Source organism: Salmo trutta, chromosome 40, assembly GCF_901001165.1.
Source record: "Salmo trutta chromosome 40, fSalTru1.1, whole genome shotgun sequence".
NCBI lineage: Eukaryota > Metazoa > Chordata > Actinopteri > Salmoniformes > Salmonidae > Salmo > Salmo trutta.
Genome location: NC_042996.1, coordinates 16,592,912 through 16,616,056, shown reverse-complemented (window position 1 = coordinate 16,616,056; position 23,145 = coordinate 16,592,912). Strand labels below are relative to the sequence as shown.

Below are 23,145 nucleotides of genomic sequence, written 5' to 3'. Positions count from 1 at the left end.
ATGGAAACTAAACCACCAGGCTTTCTCTGAGAGAGAATGGATGAACACGGTTCAACACAGTTCAGTAGAGAGAGAGACAGAGATGCTGAGTCAGGTTGTTTGGCTGGCAGATTCACACAAGTGGTACAGTAGAGAGGTTGATGTCAGTACATGGGTACTGTACTAGGCTGTCTGTGTAGCACACCAGGGCCCGTATCCACAAAGCCTCTCAGAGTAGGTGCTGGGCTTGTATCCACAAAGTGTCTGAGTAGGAGTGCTTATTTAGGATCTGTCCATATAATATTATTCATTATGATCTAAAAGGCAAAACTGATCCTAGAACAGCACTCCTGCTCTGAGATCCTTTGTAGATACAGGCCTTACTGGGTCAACAGCTGTTCAGCGCTCTTAGATGGACTTATCATGGCTCTTCAATGTGTCGTTAACTGCAGGCTGATAAAACTGGCTGTGAGACTTAGCCCCACTCCTGTACGTGACACACCTGTGTGTGTTGTAACTGCTGTCATTAATGCAGGTCTGAGGGTGTTTCAGATAAACTTTGGATCTGAATAAAGTATTGCAAATGTGTGTCTGTCTATGAGAAACCACAAAAAAAGATTGAGGGGAACAAATGTGATTTATTGTGTAACTTAGACAACATTAAAAAGAGGACTAACAATAAGAGCAGTGGTTGTGGGTCACACTTGGGGTTCCCGCCTCAGATTCACAGGGGCTGCTGTGAAGAGGGGGAGTCAACTCTCAATTCTCCACGTCAAACAGCAGAACCGACCGTTTTGACATGAGGAGTTATCAATTCCCTTCCATGGGCAAAGTGAGTTCTGTCATCAAAACAAAGTGCTGGTTATATGTTCCCCCATTAAATTTGATCCCTTCTTTTGCCTCAACATCTTGGCAAGTACAGGATTCTATTGACAAATCAGTTGGCGAGAGTTCTAATAGGGTAAAATTAATCTAGAACCAAAACCAAAAGTCACTTCCCTATGGATAGGGCAGGCAGCAGTCTTGGAATGCAGGGGAGATAAACCCAAATCTCATTGTCTGGCCAGAAACGGAATTGGTTGGTGGAAAAGTAACAGAAAACATAGTGGGTGATATCATTGGTTAATATCAAAAAGGGCGGCGGGGCACTCCTCCAGAACCGTGCATTCTGATAGGCTCCCACAGCTAGTGTTACACTCAATGGATAACAAGTGGCAATGCTCTTTTCCCTTTCCCATCGTGCGCTCTGCTGTTGGACCTGGGCGGCAGGGTGATGACATCACAGGAAGCGGATTCCTGCTCCAAACTGGACGCCGTCGCATATCCTGAGGCAGGGAAGGAAAAAGAGGGAAGATGAGCCAAAGAAAAGTTAAGAGATCTATGTGTGCCGCACCTGGTATATGTGTATACCTAGGTGTTATGGCTTGTGTGGCTGTTAATTTACAGCATATATGAGCTGTATAGCATTGTAGCAATAACACCTCTCCTCTCTCATCTCTTGTTCTATCATCTCTGCAGTGGTGGATAAAGTACCCAATTGTCATACTTGAGTAAAAGTAAAGATACCTTTATAGAAAATTACTCAAGTAAAAGAGAGTCACCAAATAAAATACTACTTGAGTAAAAGCCAAAAAGTATTTGGTTTTAAATATACTTAAGTATCAAAATAAATGTACAAGTATAAATAATAAAAAATTCCTTATATTAAGCAAACCAGATAGTAAAATGTTCATGCTTTTTTATTTACGGATAGCCAGGGGCACACTACAACATAATTTACAAATGAAGCATTTGTGTTTAGTGAGTCCGCCAGATAAGAGGCAGTAGGGATGAACAGCGATGTTCTCGAGTGTGTGAATTGGACCATTTTCCTGTCCTGCTAAGCATTCAAAATGCAACAAGTACTTTTGGGTGTCAGGGAAAATCTATGGAGTAAAAAGTATATAATTTTCTTTAGGAATGTAGTGAAGTAAAAGTTGTCAAAAATATAAAATAGTAAAGTACAGATACCCCAAAAAACTACTTAAGTAGTACTTTCAAGTATTTTAATGTAAGTACTTTACACCACTGCATCTCTGAGTGTATATGCGAGTCTGCTCTTACGCTTTTTTTTTCTAGAGCGCTATATAAAGCCCCAGCCTACTGGAGTCCGACCTGCCCCTCCAAATGTGTGTGTGTTGTACCTGTCTCCACTCTGAACCCCCATGGGAATGCAGTAGTTGAGCTCCAGCCTGGCGATGTTCGCGAGACGCAACACGATGCCTGCTCCATACGACCAGCGGATACACTCCGCCAGCTTTTGTAGGTGTGCTCTTGGACCCTCTCCTGGAGATAGGAAACCGCTTACACGTAAGAAGAGGCAGAATGCGCACACAGATGCACAAACAGACAATTTAACATTTATTTGCAGTATGCACCATATGTAACTCATCATTAGATAATAGGGGCAATGAAAAACAGAACATGGACTAATATGGATTTCAAGGTTCCCACCGTAGTTGAGGTTGCACAGGTTCCCAGCGTTGAGGAAGAAGTGTGTCCTGAAGAGGTCTCCGAAGCCGCCCCGGCCCGGGCGGAAGGGCAGAGGAGTGTAGAGGTGGAGCCCGCCTGCCCAGTACGCCTCTCCCCCCAGGTAGTCACCTGCAGCAACACAGGTAAACCCTTACGTTTCATCACCATGACTCCGGGCAACCGGCCCAACCCTGTGCACCACACATGCCCGTTCAAATAAACAGAGAGCACGTGACCTCACCCTCGCTCTGTGGGCCGATGCTGTACATTCCAAATCCTCGCACACTGGTGGGACCGCCCAGATAGAACCTGGACAATACAGAAATATATCAATGACATATAATAACGGCCAAATGTCACTCGCAGACCACAGGTCCTCACAACATTCCCTAAACACTCCAGGATAAATACTTCACAGAATGAGTTAACTCAATGGCGCCACCTAGCGATTTCTATCAAATCCATGTGACATGAATCTGTTGGGAGTGGTCCTACCTGTCAGCGATGGAGGACGGTCTGCCTCCGATGGGGAGGAGACACCCACCCCAGAGGGAGGCGGAGAGGACCTGAAAGAGACCGCAGGGCCATGTTATATGACACGTTGAACACTCAGGTACCATAATTCACTTCCTATTTCTCCTGGGTATTTCCCCCCAGGTTAGAGACTGAGTAGTGTTCCCTTACCGAGTCCCAGACCAGCTGTCTGTTGACCTGCAGCTCAAAGTCCTCCTTCAGGAAGCTGGCGTCTCCGCCTGTATAGCCAGCCAGCTCCTACAGAGAGCAAGACAACACACATCAGTATGGCCACTTCATATAGATCTACAGTGGTGTATTATGCAGAGGAAGTCACACACACAAACATACCTGGTTGATCCTCAATAAGGCACCTTTCTTGGGGAAGATGGCAGAGTTCCTGGTGTCAATGGACATGGTGTGCTGCAAGAAAACAACGGTCAGTGGATTGACTCAGATTCTTGCTATTTTGAAAGTTAAGATCATTAAGGGTTAAGATTATTAGATAAAGGGAACTGAGAGACAAAAGGGCTTTGTACCGAGAGGGCAGACTTGAGGGTGTGTCCGCTCTCCTCTCGCACGGCAAAGGAGGCACTGCGTGCCAGGCAGCCCAGCTCCCTCCACACACCCTCCCACTTCAGAGTGTGGTTGGTCCTCCACAGAGGAAACTATAGGAGAGAGAGAGAAAGAGAGAGAGAGAGAAGAGGGAGAGTGAGAAAGTTATCCCTGTGGAAATTCAAGGCAGATAAAAAAAAAATTCAAATGTGACACACAAACCCACACAGTAGGAGTCCTCTTACGTTGAGCTCAGTGGAAACTCCTCTGTCTGTCTCTTTGAGGGAGCTCCATGGAAACTGGCCTGTGACTTTGTACAGGTTTAGAGTGAGGCTGCAACAAGACAACACCTGTAAGGGCCATGATCCATACAGTGCTCGTCTCATTACTGAACTATGTTCTACATAAAGGTTATAAAGACATCACCACGGCAACATAACATACTGTCAATATGACCACTGATGGAAACAATCCCAACTTGAAACAAAATGGCAGCCATTACACCGCAAGTGGTATTTCTTTTTTTGTTGTAATTTTTACAGCCTGTTTCTCCCCAATTTTGTGATTACGATCTTGTCTCATCGCTGCAACTCCCCAACGGGCTCGGGAGAGGTGAAGGTCGACTCACGCGTCTTCTGAAACATGACCCGCCAAGCCATGCTTCTTAACACTTGCTCGCTTAACCCGGAAGCCAGCTGCACCAATGTGACGGAAGAAACACCGCTCAACTGACGACCGGTCAGCCTGCAGGCACCCGGCCCGCCACAAGGAGTCGCTAGAGCGGGATGAGCCAAGTAAAGCCCCACCGGCCAAACCCTCCCCTAACCCGGACGACGCTGGGCCAATTGTGCGCCGCCCTATGGGACTCCTGGTCACGGCCGGTTGTGACACAGCCTGGGATCAAACCCCAGGCTGTAGTGACTCTACAACACTGCGATGCAATGCCTTAGACCGCTGCGCCACTCGGGAGGCCTGCAAGTGCTATTTCAATGTCCTATCGACACAGAGAGCGAGGACAGAGGTGTTCGCTGTTCGTACTTGCGTTCGAAGTTGCCTGGCTGGGGCTTGAAGAAGGACAGGCCGTAGGAAGTCTCCTTGGTCCCGTAGGAAAACTGGAAGGTTAACTTCTCAGCACGGCCAAACACGTTAGGAAGCTTCACACCCAACACCTGCAAGACAGAGACAACGTTACTCCCAGGTCAGGGTCACACACCTGTTCTACCTGTCTGTGAATGTACATTCCCACACTATGCACCTACTTGGAAGTGTTTGCAGTGAAAATGAGGCTGGGAAGCTGCTTAACCCGTCTGTCTGGAACTCACCTCTATATCACATTTAGGAATGTCAGCCCTGGGTCATTGTGACAGCGGTTTCAATGAACAACAATTGCGTGATGCTTCGCTATAGCGCTCCTGTAAGTATGTCTGTGTGTGAGAGAGTGGTGTCTGTTTGTGTATTCTCTCACCATGCTGCCCTCGTTGTTGCCGACCATGGTGTTGTAGCTGCCTGTCAGCCTCTTCATCTCTGTCACCTCGAACGTCACGTCCAGACCATTGGGCAACGCATCCGCACCTGGGAGGGGCAGACCAAAACAGACCGTAACCACAGCTACACTAACAGAGGGCTCCTCTCCAGGGACGCAAATATCTTTTTACTGGTTATCCTTTCATATTGGCAACATCTCATGATTGAGATGGGTTGTGATATTGTTTCAGACACACACACACACACACACACACACACACACACACACACACACACACACACACACACACACACACACACACACACACACACACACACACACACACACACAGCTGTTTATGGGTGCACACTGTACCATCTGATGTATCTATGACAACCTCCACCTCTTTGAAAATGCCCAGACGCAGCAGTTTCTGTCTGGCCATATGAGACTTCTTCATGACCTGTCAAAGAGCCAACAAGCAGCTTTTAGCACAGATGTTTCACCGTAAACAAGGGAACATTTCCCAAATGTGTGTGTAGGTTGTGTGTGCATGTTTAAGTATGTGTGAGTCCAGAGTGCTCATACTTACATCAATAAGGTTTTTGGCATGGAAGACCTCTGAGATTTCATAGCCCAGCAAATCCTCTTTGGTTCTTCCCAAGCCCTCAATGTTGACATGTTGGACAACAACCTGCAATGAATGGACAGATTCTCAGCATCCATTCCAACTAGGTGGTCAATGATTTACTCAGCTCCCTTTGCTAAGGAGATGGCGAACAACTTGTAATTTGAGAAATGGTAACTTGGATAAGAGATGCTTACGTCTTTGTTTTCCAGGACCTCCTGTTTAGTCTCTTGTTCTGCCTCCTGCACCTCAATCATGTCGTCGGGATGAACGCCCATGTCACGCCCGTGCATCGGGAGAGGGTCCATACTCTGAACAGTGTCGAGAAAGAGGAAACATTATCTGAAGATATGACCATGCTTAGATAGCTATCTAGCCTGCTTCGTTCTGTCAAGGTGGTACATTTTCTAACACGCTGATAGACCAGACACAATCCATATTGCATAACATTACATTTACATTACATAAAATATAGTCAAATAGCTATTTGCCTCATGTCATACAACTCTTTGCCATGAATGTAATTTCTGTATCTAGTCCACGGCCTATGCGTTCGTCCATAGTACACCACCATACAATAGACACAGAACGGGGAGGTCATGCAGAATTTCCTCCCCACGTCCCGTGGTTGTAAGAAATGAAGATTTACCCTTGCGTGGACAGTCCCCATAGTGACGTCTTTCTCTTGAAAAAAAAGATCCCTTTTGATAAGTAAATGTTTTTTAACAGGCCTATTTAGAGGAGGAAGACACGACTACTACCAATGGCTAGATTTCCCAGGTCCAAGCTCCCTTCATGGGAGACGCCATGACACTTTGCGAGGCCTGCTCTGCGCACGGTGATTGGTCAAACAGCGCACTGTGTAATGTGTCTCGACACCAGCAGAGGACAGTATCTCTACACTCTAAACTTCAGCCCTGTGTAAAGTTCCTGCTTCTACCGTCTGGTCTGTGCATTATATTTAGAGATAATGTTGGTCCCTTCAGATGGATGCTTCTTATGACTTCGTTTATTTTAAAGTATTTCCATTGCATTGTAAAGAACGACAAGAATATGCCTACAGACCACAACCAGCTAAGAAGTGCCCAGAACTGCCCATTAGGCTACGCATGTAACCTATTGAAATAAGCGCCTGCGGGACAATTCATCTGAAAAACATAAAAATATAGGTATGCCTGAGCTCTTTTTTTCTCAATATTCTTCACCACGATTGTAACTTGAAGATGTACAACCTTATTTATAGGCCTACATCATCATGATTAATGAGTTCCATTATAGGCAATTGAGACCTCTGGTGACAATTTGGCCCCGCGCTAGTGAGAAATATCTGAAAACATTTATTGATCAAGTTTGATGATTTTCTCTCTCTCTCTCTCTCTCTCTCTCCCTTTCTCTCCCTCTCTCTCTCTCTCCCTCCCCCTCCCTCTCTCTCCCTCTCCCTCTCTCTCCCTCTCTCCCTCTCCCTCCCTCTCCCTCTCTCTCTCCCTCTCCCTCTCTCTCCCTCTCTCTCTCTCTCCCCCTCTCTCTCTCCCTCTCCCTCTCTCTCTCTCTCTCTCCCCTCTACACCTCCAATCCGCTCTTCAAATGCGTGCAAGCCAATCAGAGAGCGGCTCCGCTGGTCTCGCTGTCCTCTTCTGCTGCCACTGCCAGTACCAAAACGGTTCTCTTATCAAAGAAACACATAACCAAAAAACTGCATTCAATCACCGCCTTTTACCATGGGAAGTGCTTGTTTTTCCTGGGACGTTTGTTTGTTTTTCGTCCTCATTAATACTTGTGAGGTGATGGGGAATGTTGGACTCGCAGGTAAGGAGCTCTCATTCTCCCCCTTTCTGTCTTATATCATTTTGACACATATTTTTTAAGATAGGCTAGTGTTGTCTATTTTTCCTGTTCATGTTTTATTGCACTGTTTAAACCAGCGTATGACAGCGTAGAATAGGTGAAACGTAGTGGATGTCTTTAATGCCTAGGCTAACGTAGATTATAATTCATTTTAATTGGAGAGTATTTGTGGACTGAGATAACAGTTGAGATAGTTGAGATAACATGTTCCTTTGAGAACCACTTGGTTGAGGATGGATCATTTGGGTTTGCAAAATTTGAACCGTATGGAAAGGAGAAATAGCTGGACACCGATATTGCACGACAACATTGAATGAAATATATACATTTGAAGCCAAATCTGGGAATTAGAACAGGCTTTGAATGGGTGATGTGATATGCGCGCGTAATAACTCAAGACTGAAAACACGTTCACATTTGGCCTTGCAGAGTTCAACCATTTTTACTCCTTTTTGACTGACAATAAAACACGCCGTGTTAGTCCAGTTTGCATTGACAATATTACTCTAAACACTATTTGAAGTTGAGTATTTGTTTCGCCCTATTGATTTGCCCTTTCTGAATGTAAAAAAAGTGACAAGAGTCTACAAGAAATGAGGTCCATCGACTGATATCTATCTGCATGTTTTACCAGTCGTAGATCAATCTGTGAGGTAGGTCCTGGACTGGTTAATGTGTGAATAGATACATGTATGACTAAGCATCTTTTCACCCATCTGCTTGAACGAATCCCTCGTATGAAATGACACATAGCATCTTCTCCGGATCAGTTGCCTGCCCCGAGGTGTCCATATGGACGTGGGTTGGGAAGGTGGCCTTCACGATCCCTGGAGGAGTCCATCTCAACCTGCTTATCGACGACCTTTCAGCGGATAGTGGCGCGCGTTGTCTCCCTCCAACTATGGATTGGCGAGAAGTCAATATTGGGTCGGCCACTGAAGCACGGGAGAAGCACGATATTTCATAATAATAGTCCAATGGTGAACCTGCAATAACAGTTTCCTGCCTTATTCACTGTCAACATCTCAGTGAGACCTGGCAGTTGAACTATCAAGTCCAGGTTTTACAGGCTATATTCCACTGCCTACTCCTATCACTTTATTTTTCCTTTCTACTGGCACTCACATGGGAGCAAATAAATGAGTCATCCGCTTGATAAAAAATATGTATTGTGATGACATTTTATTGTTTATTTATTGCATTTTGTTGAGCTGGGCGGGGGTCAGGCAGCAGGGCTTAACCCCACAGAGAAATAAACGCTGGGTTATGGCTCCCAACATGGGCTACTCATGAGGGGCAAGACAGGAGACAGGGTAGCTGCTTCTCAGCTCAAGATACCTCACTAGAGAGAGAAAAAGAACAGAATTTTGGATAGGTTAAACTTTCTCTCTTACACTTTTGGTCTTTCTCGCTCTCTCTCTCTCTTGCTCTCTCTCTCTTTTGCTGTCTGTCTGTGTGAATGAGCTGTAATTAGCTGGCTTGAGGCCCCTGGATTCAGCCCCAGATGTGACTCTCTAACAATGACTTGATCAATAGGGTTCCCTATAGCCACTCGGTATTGCAGAGGCATACACTAAGCCCTGATACACTAGTGTACCTCTCTGCTAATGGTATTTGATTAATATAAATTATTATTGGTTTTGTCCTCTTTAGTGTTACTGGTATCTTTTATAGAGTTAAGAAACCTCACCCTCCATCCATGTCAGAGTCTAGGTGATGTGGGTAAGGCGGAGTCAGGCGCAGGACACAGAGATGAGTAATAATAGTAACTTTACTCAAAAATAATCCTCCAACAAGGAGAACGAAAATCCAGAATCACATAAACGAGACAACTGACAACAATAAACACGCACAAAACCATGAGGGTTAAATAGGGAAATAATTCAAACGAAATGGGAACCAGGTGTGTACAATACAGACAAAACAAATGGAAAAAGAAATGTAGATTGGTGGAGGCTAGAAAGCCGGTGACGTCAACCGCCGAACGTCACCCGAACAAGGAGAGGCACCAACTTCGGCGGAAGTCGTGACAGTACCCCCACTTGACGCGCGGCTCCAGCAGCGCGCCGACACCGGCCTCGGGGACGACCTGGAGGACGAGGCGCAGGACGATCCGGGCGGAGGCGGTGAAATTCCTGCAGTAAGGAAGGGTCCAGGATGTCCTCCACCGCCACCCAGCATCTCTCCTCCGGACCGTACCCCTCCCACTCCACAAGGTACTGAAGGCCCCTCGCCCGACGCCTTGAGTCCATAATGGCTCGCACAGTCCAGAGGGGGTGGAGGAACCTCCCGCACCTCAGACTGCTGGAGCGGACCAGCCACCACTGGCCTGAGGAGAGACACATGGAAAGAGGGGTTAATACGGTAATCAGGGGGGAGCTGTAACCTATAACAAACCTCGTTCAGTCTCCTCAGGACTTTAAATGGCCCCACAAACCGCGGACCCAGCTTCCGGCAGGGCAGGCGAAGGGGTAGGTTTCGGGTCGAGAGCCAGACCCAATCCTCAGTGCGGTGGCGGTCGGCGCACGCCTTCTGTCGCTTGATGGTCTGTTGCAGGCGCACATGGGCAGCATCCCATGTTTCTTCCGAGCGCCGAAACCCTTCGTCCACCGCAGGTGCTTCAATCTGGCTCTGATGGAATGGTGCCAGGACCGGCTGATAACCCAGAACACATTGAAAAGGAGATATGTTAGTGGAGGAGTGGCAGAGGGAGTTTTGGGCCATCTCTGCCCAGGGGATGAAAGCCGCCCACTCCCCTGGCCAGTCCTGGCAATAGGACCACAGAAACCTACCCACATCCTGGTTAACTCCCTCCACCTGCCCGTTACTCTCAGGGTGAAAACCTGAGGTGAGGCTGACCGATGCCAGGATGACCAGAGGAGGGTGACGTGTGAGCCCAACAGATCAAACGATCGCAGACATCAGACGGAATGTACAGACGCCCAACTGGACACTTGTTAGGAGTGGGCTCTGTACATAACGCCCGCTCGATGTCCGCATCCACATCCCATACCACCGGTGCCACCAGGCACGAAGCCGGAAGTATGGGAGTGGGATCCGTGGACCGCTCCTCTGTGTCATACATCCGGGACAGTGCGTCTGGGAACCTTGTCTGTAGGAAAGGGTGAAAAATATGGCCCACCTTGCCTGACGAGGGTTCAGTCTCCTCGCCGCCCGGATGTACTCCAGATTGCGGTGGTCAGTCCAAATGAGGAAAGGGTGTTTAGCCCCCTCAAGCCAATGCCTCCACGTCTTCAGAGCCCTGACAACAGCCAACAGCTCCCGATCACCCACATCATAGTTTCTCTCCGCCGGGCTGAGCTTCTTCGGAAAAAAAGCACAGGGGCGGAGCTTTGGTGGGGTACCCGAGCGTTGAGACAGCACAGCTCCTATCCCAGCCTCGGACGCGTCCACCTCCACTATAAATGCCAAAGAGGGATCAGGATGAGCCAGCATGGGAGCCGAGGTAAACAGAGCCTTCAGGTGACCAAAAGCCCTGTCCGCCCCAGTTGACCACTGCAGTCGCACCGGTCCCCCCTTTCGCAAAGAGGTAATGGGAGCCGCTACCTGACCAAAGCCCCGGATAAACCTCCGGTAGTAGTTGGCAAACCCTAAAAACCGCTGCACCTCCTTTACCGTGTTTGGAGTCGGCCAATTACGCACGGCTGAAATGTGGTCCTTCTCCATCTTCACCCCTGTCGCGGACAGGCGGTACCCTAGGAAGGAGATGGACTGTTGGAAGAACAGACATTTCTCAGCCTTAACATACAGGTCATGCTCCAACAGTTGACCAAGCACCTTGCGCACCAGGGACACATGCTCGGCGCGTGTAGCGGAGTATATTAGAATGTCATCTATATACACCAGGGACGCCGCAACACCACAGGAAACGCAGGTGAATCGATCAGAAAGAGACTAATTCTCTCCTTATGATCCCCCGCGTTATCATACATAGTGGAGCTGTGACCTCCCTGATCAGTCCTGACCCTAAAGGATGACTATCTAAGGCATGTACAGGGAAGGGCACCTCCACAGGAACAATAGGGATCCCTAATCTAATTGCAAATGAACGATCAATAAAGTTCCCAGCTGCACCTGAATCTACTAGCGCCTTATGCTGGGAATGCGGGGAAAACTCAGGAAATTCTACACATACACACATGTGCGAAACAGGAAGCTCTGGGTGAGTCGGGTGCCTACTTACCTGGGATGATCCTCCAGTGCCCTGCCTGCTGCCTCAACTCCATCGGCGTCGGATCTGAGGTGCTGGGAGATGGAACTGACGAACCCTGATCTGGACGTCCGCGGGAGGCCAACAGGTTATCCAGTCTGATGGATAGGTCTACCAGCTGGTCAAAGGTAAGGGTGGTGTCCCTGCAGGCTAGCTCCCTACGAACATCCTCGCGTAGACTACACCTGTAGTGGTCGATCAGGGCCCGCTCATTCCATCCCGCGCCGGAGGCCAGAGTTCGGAAGTCCAGAGCGAAGTCTTGTGCTCTCCTCATCCCCTGTCTGAGATGATACAAGCGTTCCCCCGCCGCTCTCCCTTCAGGTGGATGATCGAAAACCGCCCGGAAGCGGCGGGTAAAATCCTCATAATTGTCCAACGTCGGTCCTTCCCTTCCCCAGACTGCGTTGGCCCATTCGAGTGCTCTCCCAGTCAGACAGGAGATGAGGGCGTTCACACTCTCGCGTCCCAAAGGAGCTGGGTGAATGGTTGCCAGGTAGAGCCCAAGCTGGAGAAGGAACCCCTGGCACCCGGCAGCCGTTCCATCGAGCCGAATCCCACTGGATCCAGGTGAAGGAGGGGTGGACAGCGGTGTGGGTTGTTGTGGGAGCTGGGGTGATGATGATGGGGTTGCTGGAAAACCACCTCTCTCCCATCGCTCCATGGTTTGCAGCACGCGATCCATGGCTGTGCCGAGACTTTGCAACATAGTCGCGTGCTGCTGGACGGGCTCCTCCATAGGTAGAGGAGGGCTGTGTGCACCTGCTGACGCCATTGAAGGTGCGTGTTTCTGTCAGAGTCTAGGTGATGTGGGTAAGGCGGAGTCAGGCGCAGGACACAGAGATGAGTAATAATAGTAACTTTACTCAAAAATAATCCTCCAACAAGGAGAACGAAAATCCAGAATCACATAAACAAGACAACTGACAACAATAAACACGCACAAAACCATGATGGCTCCAGAGGGTTAAATAGGGAAATAATTCAAACGAAATGGGAACCAGGTGTGTACAATACAGACAAAACAAATGGAAAAAGAAATGTAGATCGGTGGAGGCTAGAAAGCCGGTGACGTTGACCGCCGAACGCCGCTCGAACAAGGAGAGGCACCAACTTCGGCGGAAGTCGTGATAATCCACTATGTCCCTCCCTGACAGTTTATTGTCATATATGAGGAGTTTAACATTTTGGACGTTTCCCATCATAAAGTAAATATTTCCAGCCTGTATATATCTGGACGGAGCTGCATTTGGCCAAGCGAACTGGGTTTTCCCTGAGAGAGCGGGATTAAAACATTCACCTCTCACCAAAATCATCGCTATTTTGTAGACTTAGTCCTATTGATGAGTCCTTGGAGACCAGTGGTTTACAGTTGTCCCTTGTGTCATTTCTCTAGATGCCGATGAGTGCTCTGAAGGCACGGATGACTGTCACATTGATGCTCTCTGCCAGAATACCCCCAAATCCTTCAACTGCATCTGCAAGCCGGGATACAAGGGAGACGGCAAGCAGTGCGAAGGTGAGTTTAACGCCATTGTCTTATTATGGCTTCAATGTGATATTACTCTCCTCTATATTACTTAATTCACCCCCCCCCCCACCACTCCGATCCAAATCATCATCCTCAATCACCCCACACCCCTGTCCTCTCCGCACTTCATTCCGCCCGCCCCCTATTGCTCTCTGACAGGCTCAGCAGTAATGGCAGGTTTTACAGCTGTTTCACAGGAACCCCCCGTTTCTCTCCCCTCCTCTCCCCCTTCCCGACTCCAGCCCCCCCGCCAGCTCTCCTAATTAACTGGGAGGAAGTGGACTGAGGGAAGGTGTGAGGGTGCGAGGGGGCAGCACCTGGCTGTGCGTTCACACCTCCACTCATTTCTGCCTGAAAGCACACCACAGCTGGAGCTAGAGCTAGCTTAGCGCACAGCACACACTCCCTCCCAACGCTAGCCTGTCTAGCCGTACAAATGCAATCGAAACACATCAACGCACACACACACGCAAACGCCAGTTCAGCTTATAGGCTACCACGGCAAATAACGTTGACCCAAAACGATACCTCAGTCATATTGGCCCCTAGAGCTTGCCAGGATAGGAGAGCAAGAGAGGATTGTGGTGATGACGGGCCCTTTTCTATAGGGGTTTTCACTGTCTCTATGTTCAGGCTTTTTAAAGTGTCTCCTGTTTGTTTAAGTATTTGTGTGTATGTCAGTGAGTTATATCCAACACTTTCTCCTGTTTGCTCAGCTGTGTACCAGTCTCCCCCGCCTGAAACGCACTCACGCACACACACACACGCACGCACACACACACACACACACACACACACACACACACACACACACACACACACACACACACACACACACACAGAGTGAGCAGGTATTATGTCTGAGGAACTCACCTGGATATTGCCCATTCAGAGACTCTGTATCTCTCATTTGGTCAACCTGGGGAGAACACAATGAGATGAACCTGTGTCATTGTTTGATTAGCTCACTTATCAAATGTCTCAGGCTGTGTGAGTCGGTTTTCCCACATAGGACTATATAATCACACACCTGGCTTGGAGAGAGGGTGTAAGGGAGATTGACTATTATTTCCACCATTTTGTGTCTGCTGATTCTGTTGAGTTGCGTGCAAATCCATATTAGCAGCAATCCGGTCCACTTGATATAGCTCTGTCTCGATTTGGTTTGCCCCAGTCTACCTCTATTGGCCATCCTCCGCCATTGGACTTAAGCTTTGACAGTGGAGAGACGTTCTGGAATTGCTAGAAACGCCTGTACTAAAAGATGATATTGTACCAGGCAGCGCTGCTACACATTGGATAATCTCCAGTCAGAAACACAATGGTCCTTAGCCTAGAACAGATTGAGCTGCCCAGAACAATATATTAAATGATGCCCGTACAGAGGAAATTACAAAAGGTTGAGAGTCTTTTTAGGGATATGTTCCTCCTACTGTAAAAAAGCTGTCTGAGTAGAGGGCCCACCTGTCTGTCTGTCTGTCTGTCTGTCTGTCTGTCTGTCTGTCTGTCTGTCTGTCTGTCTGTCTGTCTGTCTGTCTGTCTGTCTGTCTGTCTCTGTCTGTCTTGTCTGTCTGTCTAGCTTGTCTGTCTTGTTTTGCCTATCTTGTCTTTCTTGTCTGTTTGTCTAGTCTCTCTTGTCTCTGTCTGTTTTGTCTGTCTATCTTGTCTGTCTGTCTGTCTTGTCTGTCTTGTCTGTCTGGTCTCTGTCTGTCTGGTCTCTGTCTGTCTTGTCTGTCTGTGTGTACAGATTTATTGTGCTTATGAATGTTTGTTTAACTGAATTTTTAAGAGGGGTGTATTTCATATTTGAATGGGAATATATTTGTCCCTGTTGTTGATTGAATTTTGTGTGTGTGTTATATGTGTGTTGTACAGATGGAGAAACGAATGAGTTATGCCTATGCCTCAGTATAGGAAATCCAATGTGTCCTGTCCTCCTGTCCTTGTGTCCAATACTGAAGCCACGATTGATACGGCACAATTAACGCCTCGGTCACACCGACAGTGCAAACGTTTCCAATGGAACGCTGCGTTTGCCTTGCAGCATTGCGTTGCAGAAGCAATTGCAGTACGTTCTGTGTGGTGCATATGTTGGATTTATCCAACGTCTGCGTCAAACTGTATTCGTAGACGGCTTGACAGAAATGGTAGCAAAAGGTGAAGGTTGAACTTTTGTTGCGTACATATCCAGATGATGCTGCGTACCATTTTGCGCAATGACGCTATCGGTGGGAGCAAGGCGTATGGTCCAGTGAATGGGTGACAGAATGAAGACGGATGGTGGATGTGAGTTGACCCCTGACCTCTGTGATTAGATAGGGGCTGTGTAATTGGCTGGCTATGTTTCCCATCAGTAGACATTACCCCGGTGGTGCAGAGGACAGAGTCATTAGGACGAGCAGAGCGCTGCTCTCTCTCTCTCCCCCTCTCTCTCTCTCTCTCTCTCTCTCTGTCTGCTGTCTCCCTACTTCCAGGAAATTACTATGTCTCAGGATGGAAGACTAGGAGGGTACACTATCAGTGAGGGACCCTGTAGTTAGCAGCTGATAACGCAACATTCCAGTACAATTTACGGTAACACTTAATGCTTTATTATGTGTTATAAGCATCAGCATTAATGTCCTATTATAAGGCATTTATTGAATGATGTAGAATATTGCAGGTTAACTGTAATTAACCACAAAATAGCATTTTTGGTTCTAATTGATAATTGTTCCTATCAGATTATGGTCCTTCTCTCGAGGAAGACCATTTTATTTTCTCTACTCCTCAAAATGCTGCTCTCTCGCCTCTGAAATCTGATCTTGCGTTTATAAATGCAGCTCTCTGTAGATTTTCCGTGGGCTGATATTGCTGGCTCGTTATGGAAAAATGTGAACTTTGGGCCCTGCGCTGTCAACCGAAGAATGAGACAATGTGAAAGAGCAAAAACCGTTATGCATCATACAAGTTCATATCACAATGCTGGACATAGTGGTTTCAGACTGCATCAACTTGTCACGTCCTGACCATAGTAAGTTGTTATTTTCTATGGTAGAGTAGGTCAGGGTGTGACAGGGGGTGTTTGTCTGTTTTTTATTTCTGTGTTCAGTTTCTAGTTTTGTATTTCTATGTTGGTTTTGTTTGGTATGATCTCCAATTAGAGGCAGCTGGTTGTCGTTGTCTCTAATTGGAGGTCATATTTAAGCTGATGTTTGTCCCACCTGTCTTTGTGGGTGATTATTTTTGAGTAGTGTGTTTTCTCTCTGCGTCACGGGTTGTTGTTTTGTTATTTCAAGTATTTATGTATTGCATTACGTTTCACGGATTAATAAAGATGTGGAACTACAAACACGCTGCGCCTTGGTCCGATCCTTTAGACAACCGTGACACAACTGCACATCTCTGATGATCAGAGTTCTGCTGACCTAGAAAGATGCTACTATACATCTACAGTGGAAGTCAGAAGATTACATACACCTTAGCTAAATACATTTAAACTCAGTTTTTCACAATTCCTGACATTTAATCCCAGTAAAAATTCCCTGTTGTGACAATCGTTGTAATGAGTAGACCAAGGTGCAGCGTGTTGAGTGCTCATGATGAATATTTATTTAAACTCAGAACACTAAAATCAAAATAACAAACAACGGAAAAACGTCACGTTCTACAAGCTATACTGAGCTGTACAAAAACAAGATCCCACAACTAAAGGTGGAAAAAAGGGCTGCCTAAGTATGATTCCTAATCAGAGACAACGATAGACAGCTGCCTCTGATTAGGAACCATACTCTACTCAAGACAAAGAAATAGAAAACAGAATGTAACAAAGAAATATAACACACAGAATGCCCCCCCACACCCTGACCTAACCAAACAGAGAAAAACGGCTCTCTCAGGTCAGGGCGTGACACCTGTCTTAAGTCAGTTAGGATCACCACTTTATTTTAAGAATTTGAAATGTCAGAATAATATTAGAGAATGATTTATTTCAGCTTTTATTTCTTTCATCACATTCCCAGTTGGTCAGATGTTTACATACACTCAATTAGTATTTGGTAGCATTGCCTTTACATTGTTTAACTTGGGTCAAACGTTTTGGGTAGCCTTCCACAAGCTTCCCACAATAAGTTGGTTGAATTTTGGCCCTTTCCTCCTGACAGAGCTGGTGTAACTGAGTCAGGTTTGTAGGCCTCCTTGCTCGCACAGACTTTTTCAGTTCTATCCACAAATTTTCTACAGGATTGAGGTCAGGGCTTTGTGATGGGCACTCCAATACCTTGACTTGGTTGTCATTAAGCCATTTTGCCACAACTTTGGAAGTATGCTTGGGGTCATTGTCCATTTGGAAGACCCATTTGCAACCAAGCTTTAACTTCCTGACTGATGTCTTGAGATGTTGCTTCAATATATCCACATCATTTTCCATCCTCATGATGCCATATATTTTGTGAACAGTCCCTCCTGCAGCAAAGCACCCCCACAACATGATGCTGCCACCCGGTGCTTCACGGTTGGGATGGTGTTCTTTGGCTTGCAAGCCTCCCCCTTTTTCCTCCAAACATAACGATGGTCATTATGGCCAAACAGTTCTATTTTTGTTTCATCAGACCAGAGGACATTTCTCTAAAAAGTACGATCTTTGTCCCCATGTGCAGTTGCAAACCGTAGTCTGGCTTTTTTAATGGTGGTTTTGGAGCAGTGGCTTCTTCCTTGCTGAGCGGCCTTTCAGGTTATGTCGATATAGGACTTGTTTTACTGTGGATATAGATACTTTTGTACCTGTTTCTTCCAGCATCTTCACAAGGTCCTTTGCTGTTGTTCTGGGATTGATTTGCACTTTTCACACCAAAGTACGTTAATCTCTAGGAGACAAAACGCGTCTCCTTCCTGAGCGGTATGACGGCTGCGGGGTCCCATGGTGTTTATACTTGCGTACTATTGTTTGTACAGATGAACGTGGTACCTCCAGGCATGTTGAAATTGCTCCCAAGGATGAACCAGACTTGTGGAGGTCTGCAATTTCTTTTCTGAGATCTTGGCTGATTTCTTTTGATTTTCCCATGATGTCAAGCAAAGAGGCACTGAGTTTGAAGGTAGGCCTTGAAATACATCCACAGGTACACCTCCAATTGACTCAAATGATGTCAGTTAGCCTATCAGAAGTTTCTAAAGCCATGACATCATTTTCTGGAATTTTCCTAGCTGTTTAAAGGCACAGTCAACTTAGTGTATGTAAACCTCTGACCCACTGGAATTGTGATACAGTGAATTATAAGTGAAATAATCTGTCTGTAAACAATTGTTGGAAAAATTGCTTGTGTCTTGCACAAAGTAGATGTCCTAAGCAACTTGCCAAAACTATAGTTTGTTAACAAGACATTTGTGGAGTGGTTGAAAAACAAGTTTTAATGACTCCAACCTAAGTGGATGTAAACTTCCAACTTCAACTGTATAGCACCTATGTGTCCCTACTGTTGTTAGTGCTTTGGAGACCTTTTCATTCCAAGGAAACTGCTACAAATGAAAACAGGTTTCTGAGAATCATCCTTCTTTTGCTACAGGAATTGTATTTATTCATGTACTCAACAAGAACTATGCTTTCAGTGACAGTATGAAACAACAATACTATTACCTTTTCCTGCCTATCAGTTTGGATTAAAATAGGCCCATGCTGTTCTCCGAGTATGTCTATAACTCAACAGTCACGCGGTTCTCTGCTCATCAGTAGGAGCCAGTAGTAGATTTATCTAACGTTCCACAGAGAGGAGTCGACTGGGCTGGTTGCCACGGGGCTGTCAGGGTCTTGTGAAAGGCTGTCCATGTTTGCTCAGCATTTGTCACTTACTGACTAATTGATTGGTTTTCATTGGTCTTGTCCCTGGCACTCATCCTCTCCAGTTAGCTTCAGCACTACAGCCTTTTCTCTACACATGTCCTCTATATTCAAACAGTTGACTTTACTCTGTAGAACATCTAGGCTACCATTTCCTGGTGATGCTGAAGATACTAACATACATTATCACTGCACCTCTAGCTGCGTTTGAGTGGCTGTGTGTGTGTGTCAGAGCTCAGCTGTATAGCCGTGTGTGTGTGTGTGTGTCACCTGTATGCCAGGGTTTGTGCGTGAATGGGCTGTATAGACATGTGCAGAGGCAGCAGCAGTAGCTGATTCAGGCATAGAGACTGAGCCATGAGTCTGCTCTCCCAGCAGCAGCAACAATTACCTGACCTGTTTTACAGACGGAGGGAGGGACAGACATATAATTGGAAAGACAGATGCATAGATGCAACTGAGAGAGAATAGATGGAGGGTGAAGAAGAGGTAGGTAAGGACACGCAGAAAGAGGGAGGGAGGGAGAGAGCGAGAGATTTCATGAGATAGAGAGAGAGTGAGATATTCCGGGCGGGAGGCTCTGTGGGAGAGGTGGCAGACAATTACTAGGCCGTTGTCTGCCCAGTGTCTGCTACTCCGTCACTGCTCAGGAGCTCTCCTCACTGGCTCCCTGCTTCACACACACACACACACACACACACACACACACACACACACACACACACACACACACACACACACACACACACACACACACACACACACACACACACACACACACACACACATTTGGAGGAGCAGGTCAGACTCGGCTCCGGTAGGCTGGGGCTTTATATAGCTATAGCTCTGTAGAAAAAAAGTGTGAGAGCAGACTCACGTATACACAGAGCTGACAGAACAAGAGATGTGTTATTAGTGCAATGCCATACAGCTCATATACCCATATGCTGTACATACACAAGCCTCAACACCTGAGACACACACACACACACATTCACGTGCGTCATTCGCCCTCTTGGGTAAATACACATGGTTGTTATTTTCAGAGAAGTTGAGGGATAGGTAGCTAGAGAGGTTGCGAAATTCTTTAGGTTCAGAGAATTCTGTTGATACCCAGTCACCTTTACTTTAGTATTGGCTCCTGTGTCCCAAATGGCACCCTATTCCCTATATAAAGCACTACTTTAGACCAGAGCCCTATGGGCTGTGGTCAAAAGTAGTAAACCAAATAGCGAATACTGTAGAGTGTCAATTGGGACGGCTGAAGCATCTGACCCATAGTAACCTTACTCAGCAGTTCAGTCAGGTACAATTAACAGCCCCGAAAATTAAAACAACCCCAAGAATTTGAGAAATCTCTGTTTCCGCTCAGGGAATTACACAATCCACATTAGTGAAGTGTCCCTGCTCCACATGCTGTTGCAGTTATAATTGGAAAATCTCCCTTCACTGAGCCAAGGGCTTTCTCCTGTGGACTCACTTCTCTGGACCAGTCAAACTGAAACATCAAGGGGACAGCAGGGCCACGCTCCCTTCCATTCCTACCTCTCCCCCTTCTCTTTCCTTCCTCTTCTCCCCCTCTCTCCTTCCTCACCTCTCTCCCCTTCTTCATCTCAAGGGGCATGCCTCCCCCCTCTTGGGGTATGGGCCGTCAGCGAAGGTGCCTAATTCACTTGATGAGATGTTGAGCGTCAACATTTCCCCCGTCACAATTAGGAAACGTGCGCCGCGTGTCCAAGCAGTGGAAGCAGCGAGCAGCCCGGTTCAGAAGCTGTCGGAGCGCCGTGGTCAGGTGTCAACAACAGCTCCAGGGCAGGAAGAGATCACTGCTGGAGGCACAGGGCATAGCTCCAACTAGGCACAGGGCATGGCTCCATGTCCATCCACCCCCCTCGGCCCCAGACGCTAGCCCCAAGCCCCCATGCCCCAGGGCAGGTGTGAGCCCCAGCCCTACCCCCTCCTGATACCTGCCCTGATCTTTGGTGCTCTCTAACCCTGCTCCCCTATGTAAAACCACGCCTGCCTTGTCTTGCCAGGCTGGCCTGATCCAGCCTCACTTCTCACGAGGTGCCAATTAACGACTGGAAGCTTTTAATTTATCCCTTTTCATTTATCCCTAATTATCTTTACTCTCACTTTCTTTCTCTCTCTCTCTCTCTCTCTCCTTCCCACTGGACTAAAATCTACGTTTCCACAAAATTTCTACCAAAGGATTTACTGTGAGGATGTTGAATCAACGTAGAAAACTGATTGGATTTGAAAAAAGTTATCAACGTAAGGGAATTTGGGATTTATTTTTACCATACTTTCAACCTGCATTTTTTGTTGATTTCACATTGAATTCACATTTGTTGACATCTCAACCAAATGTAAATTAAAACTACACGTACAACTGTCCTCTGAGACCCCAGGGGCTCTTTCTCTCTTTCTCTCTCTCACTCACACCTTTTTCTTTCTCTGTTTTCTCTCGCTCGCTCTCTCTCTCTCTCTCTCTCTCTCTCTCTCTCTCTCTTGCTTTTTCTCTCTCGCTCTCTTTGTATGCCTCTCTCCTTTTTTGGGCTGTTGTGTGATGAAGAATAAGCAGTAGACATTATGCAAGCCAATCCTCATGACTAACTCTGCTCAGTTCCCTCTGCCTATCAAAAACAGGGTTGTCGTGATCAAATGTGGTCGCTGGAGACACTCAGGTGTATAGTGCATTTGGAAGTATTCATACCCTTTGACCTTTTCCACATTTTATTACCTTACAGCCTTATTCTAAAATTGATTAATAAAAAAAATGTCCTCGTCAATCTACACACAATACCCCATAATGACAAGGCGAAAACAGAAATACCTTATTTACATAAGTATTCAGACCCTTTGCTATGAGATTCGAAATTGAGCTTAGGTGCATCCTGTTTCCATTGATCATCCTTGAGATGTTTCTACAACTTGATTGGAGTCCACCTGTGGTAAATTCAATTGATTGGACATGATTTGGAAAGGCACACACCTGTCTATATAAGGTCCCACAGTTGACAGTGCATGTCAGAGCAAAAACCAAACCATGAGGTCGAAGGAATTGTCCGTTGAGTTCCGAGACAGGATTGTGTCGAGGCACAGATCTGAGGAAGGCCCCCAAGAACACAGTGGCCTCCATCATTCTTAAATGGTAGAGGTTTGGAACCACCAAGACTCTTCCTAGAGCTGGCTGCCTGGCCAAACTGAGCAATCGGGGGAGAAGGGCCTTGGTCAGGAAGGTGACCAAGAACCCAATGGTCACTCTGACAGAGCTCCAGAGTTCCTCTGTGGAGATGGGAGAACCTTCCAGAAGGACAGCCATCTCTACAGCACCCCACCAATCAGGCCTTTATGGTAGATTGGCCTGATAGAAGCTAATCTTTAGTAAAAGGCACGCGACAGCCTGCTTGGAGTTTGCCAAGGACTCTCAGACCATGACAAAACAAGATTCTCTGGTCTGATGAAACCAAGATTGAACTCTTTGGCCTGAATGCCAAACTTCACCTCTGGAGGAAACCTGGCACCATCCTTATGGTGAATCATGGTGGTGGCAGCATCATGCTGTGGGGAGGTTTCTCAGCAGCAGGAACTGGGAGATTAGTCAGGATTGAGGAAAAGATGAACGGAGCAAAGTACAGAGAGATCCTTGATGAAAACCTGCTCCAGAGTGCTCAGGAGCTCAGACTGGGGCAAAGGTTCACCTTCCAACAGGACACCAACTCTAAGCACACAGCGAGTGGCTTTGGGACAAGTCTCTGAATGTTCTTGAGTGGCCCAGCCATTGACTGGAATTGAACTTATTTGAATTATTGCATTTTTTAAATCTAAAAACCTGTTTTTGTTTTGTAATTTTGGGGTATTGTGTGTAGATTGATGAGGGGAAAAAAACGATTGAATTAATTTCAGAATAAGGCTGTAAAATAATACTTTCTGAATGCACTGTATCTACATGATATTTCCCGTCTATCCTCCTCCATGTCTTCTCTCTAGTGCAAAGACTGATGTTCCTCTGATTCCCCTGTATTTCCACACCTCTGCTTTCCATTGGAGGGTCTCAGGGTGCTATGCAGAG

General features: G+C 46.7%; 2 protein-coding genes across 2 annotated transcripts in view; one reads left to right on the top strand and one right to left on the bottom strand.

Annotated features, from left to right (window-relative positions):
- Positions 1–597: 597 nt before the first annotated feature.
- Positions 598–6,482, bottom strand: LOC115180288 (sorting and assembly machinery component 50 homolog B). The gene is made up of 15 exons (XM_029742259.1): positions 6,301–6,482; positions 5,849–5,962; positions 5,616–5,717; positions 5,399–5,486; positions 5,024–5,130; positions 4,597–4,727; positions 3,804–3,891; positions 3,543–3,671; positions 3,355–3,426; positions 3,175–3,261; positions 2,986–3,056; positions 2,732–2,799; positions 2,473–2,619; positions 2,163–2,304; positions 598–1,304 (listed from the first exon to the last, which is right to left on the bottom strand). Exons 1-15 carry the CDS (start codon positions 6,319–6,321, stop codon positions 1,259–1,261), a joined length of 1,413 nt encoding a protein of 470 aa, XP_029598119.1. The 5' UTR covers positions 6,322–6,482; the 3' UTR covers positions 598–1,258.
- A 793-nt stretch (positions 6,483–7,275) lies between these two features.
- Positions 7,276–23,145, top strand: part of LOC115180172 (signal peptide, CUB and EGF-like domain-containing protein 1) — a 92,959-nt gene continuing 77,089 nt past the window's right edge. Inside the window, exons 1-2 of the mRNA XM_029742052.1 lie at positions 7,276–7,457; positions 13,121–13,243. Coding sequence (XP_029597912.1) covers positions 7,370–7,457; positions 13,121–13,243 — 211 coding nt within the window. The 5' untranslated portion in view covers positions 7,276–7,369. The remainder of the gene's footprint in view (positions 7,458–13,120; positions 13,244–23,145) is intronic.

What these genes read in the sequence shown, in the direction of transcription:
- LOC115180288 (XM_029742259.1), bottom strand. Translation starts at nt 6,321, where the DNA reads ATGGGGACTGTCCACGCAAGG. An exon ending in GCAACAACGAGGGCAGCATG is followed by an intron (nt 4,728 to 5,023) that starts GTGAGAGAATAC and finishes TCTGTCTTGCAG; the next exon opens with GTGTTGGGTGTGAAGCTTCC. An exon ending in CCAGGCAACTTCGAACGCAA is followed by an intron (nt 3,892 to 4,596) that starts GTACGAACAGCG and finishes GTCTTGTTGCAG; the next exon opens with CCTCACTCTAAACCTGTACA.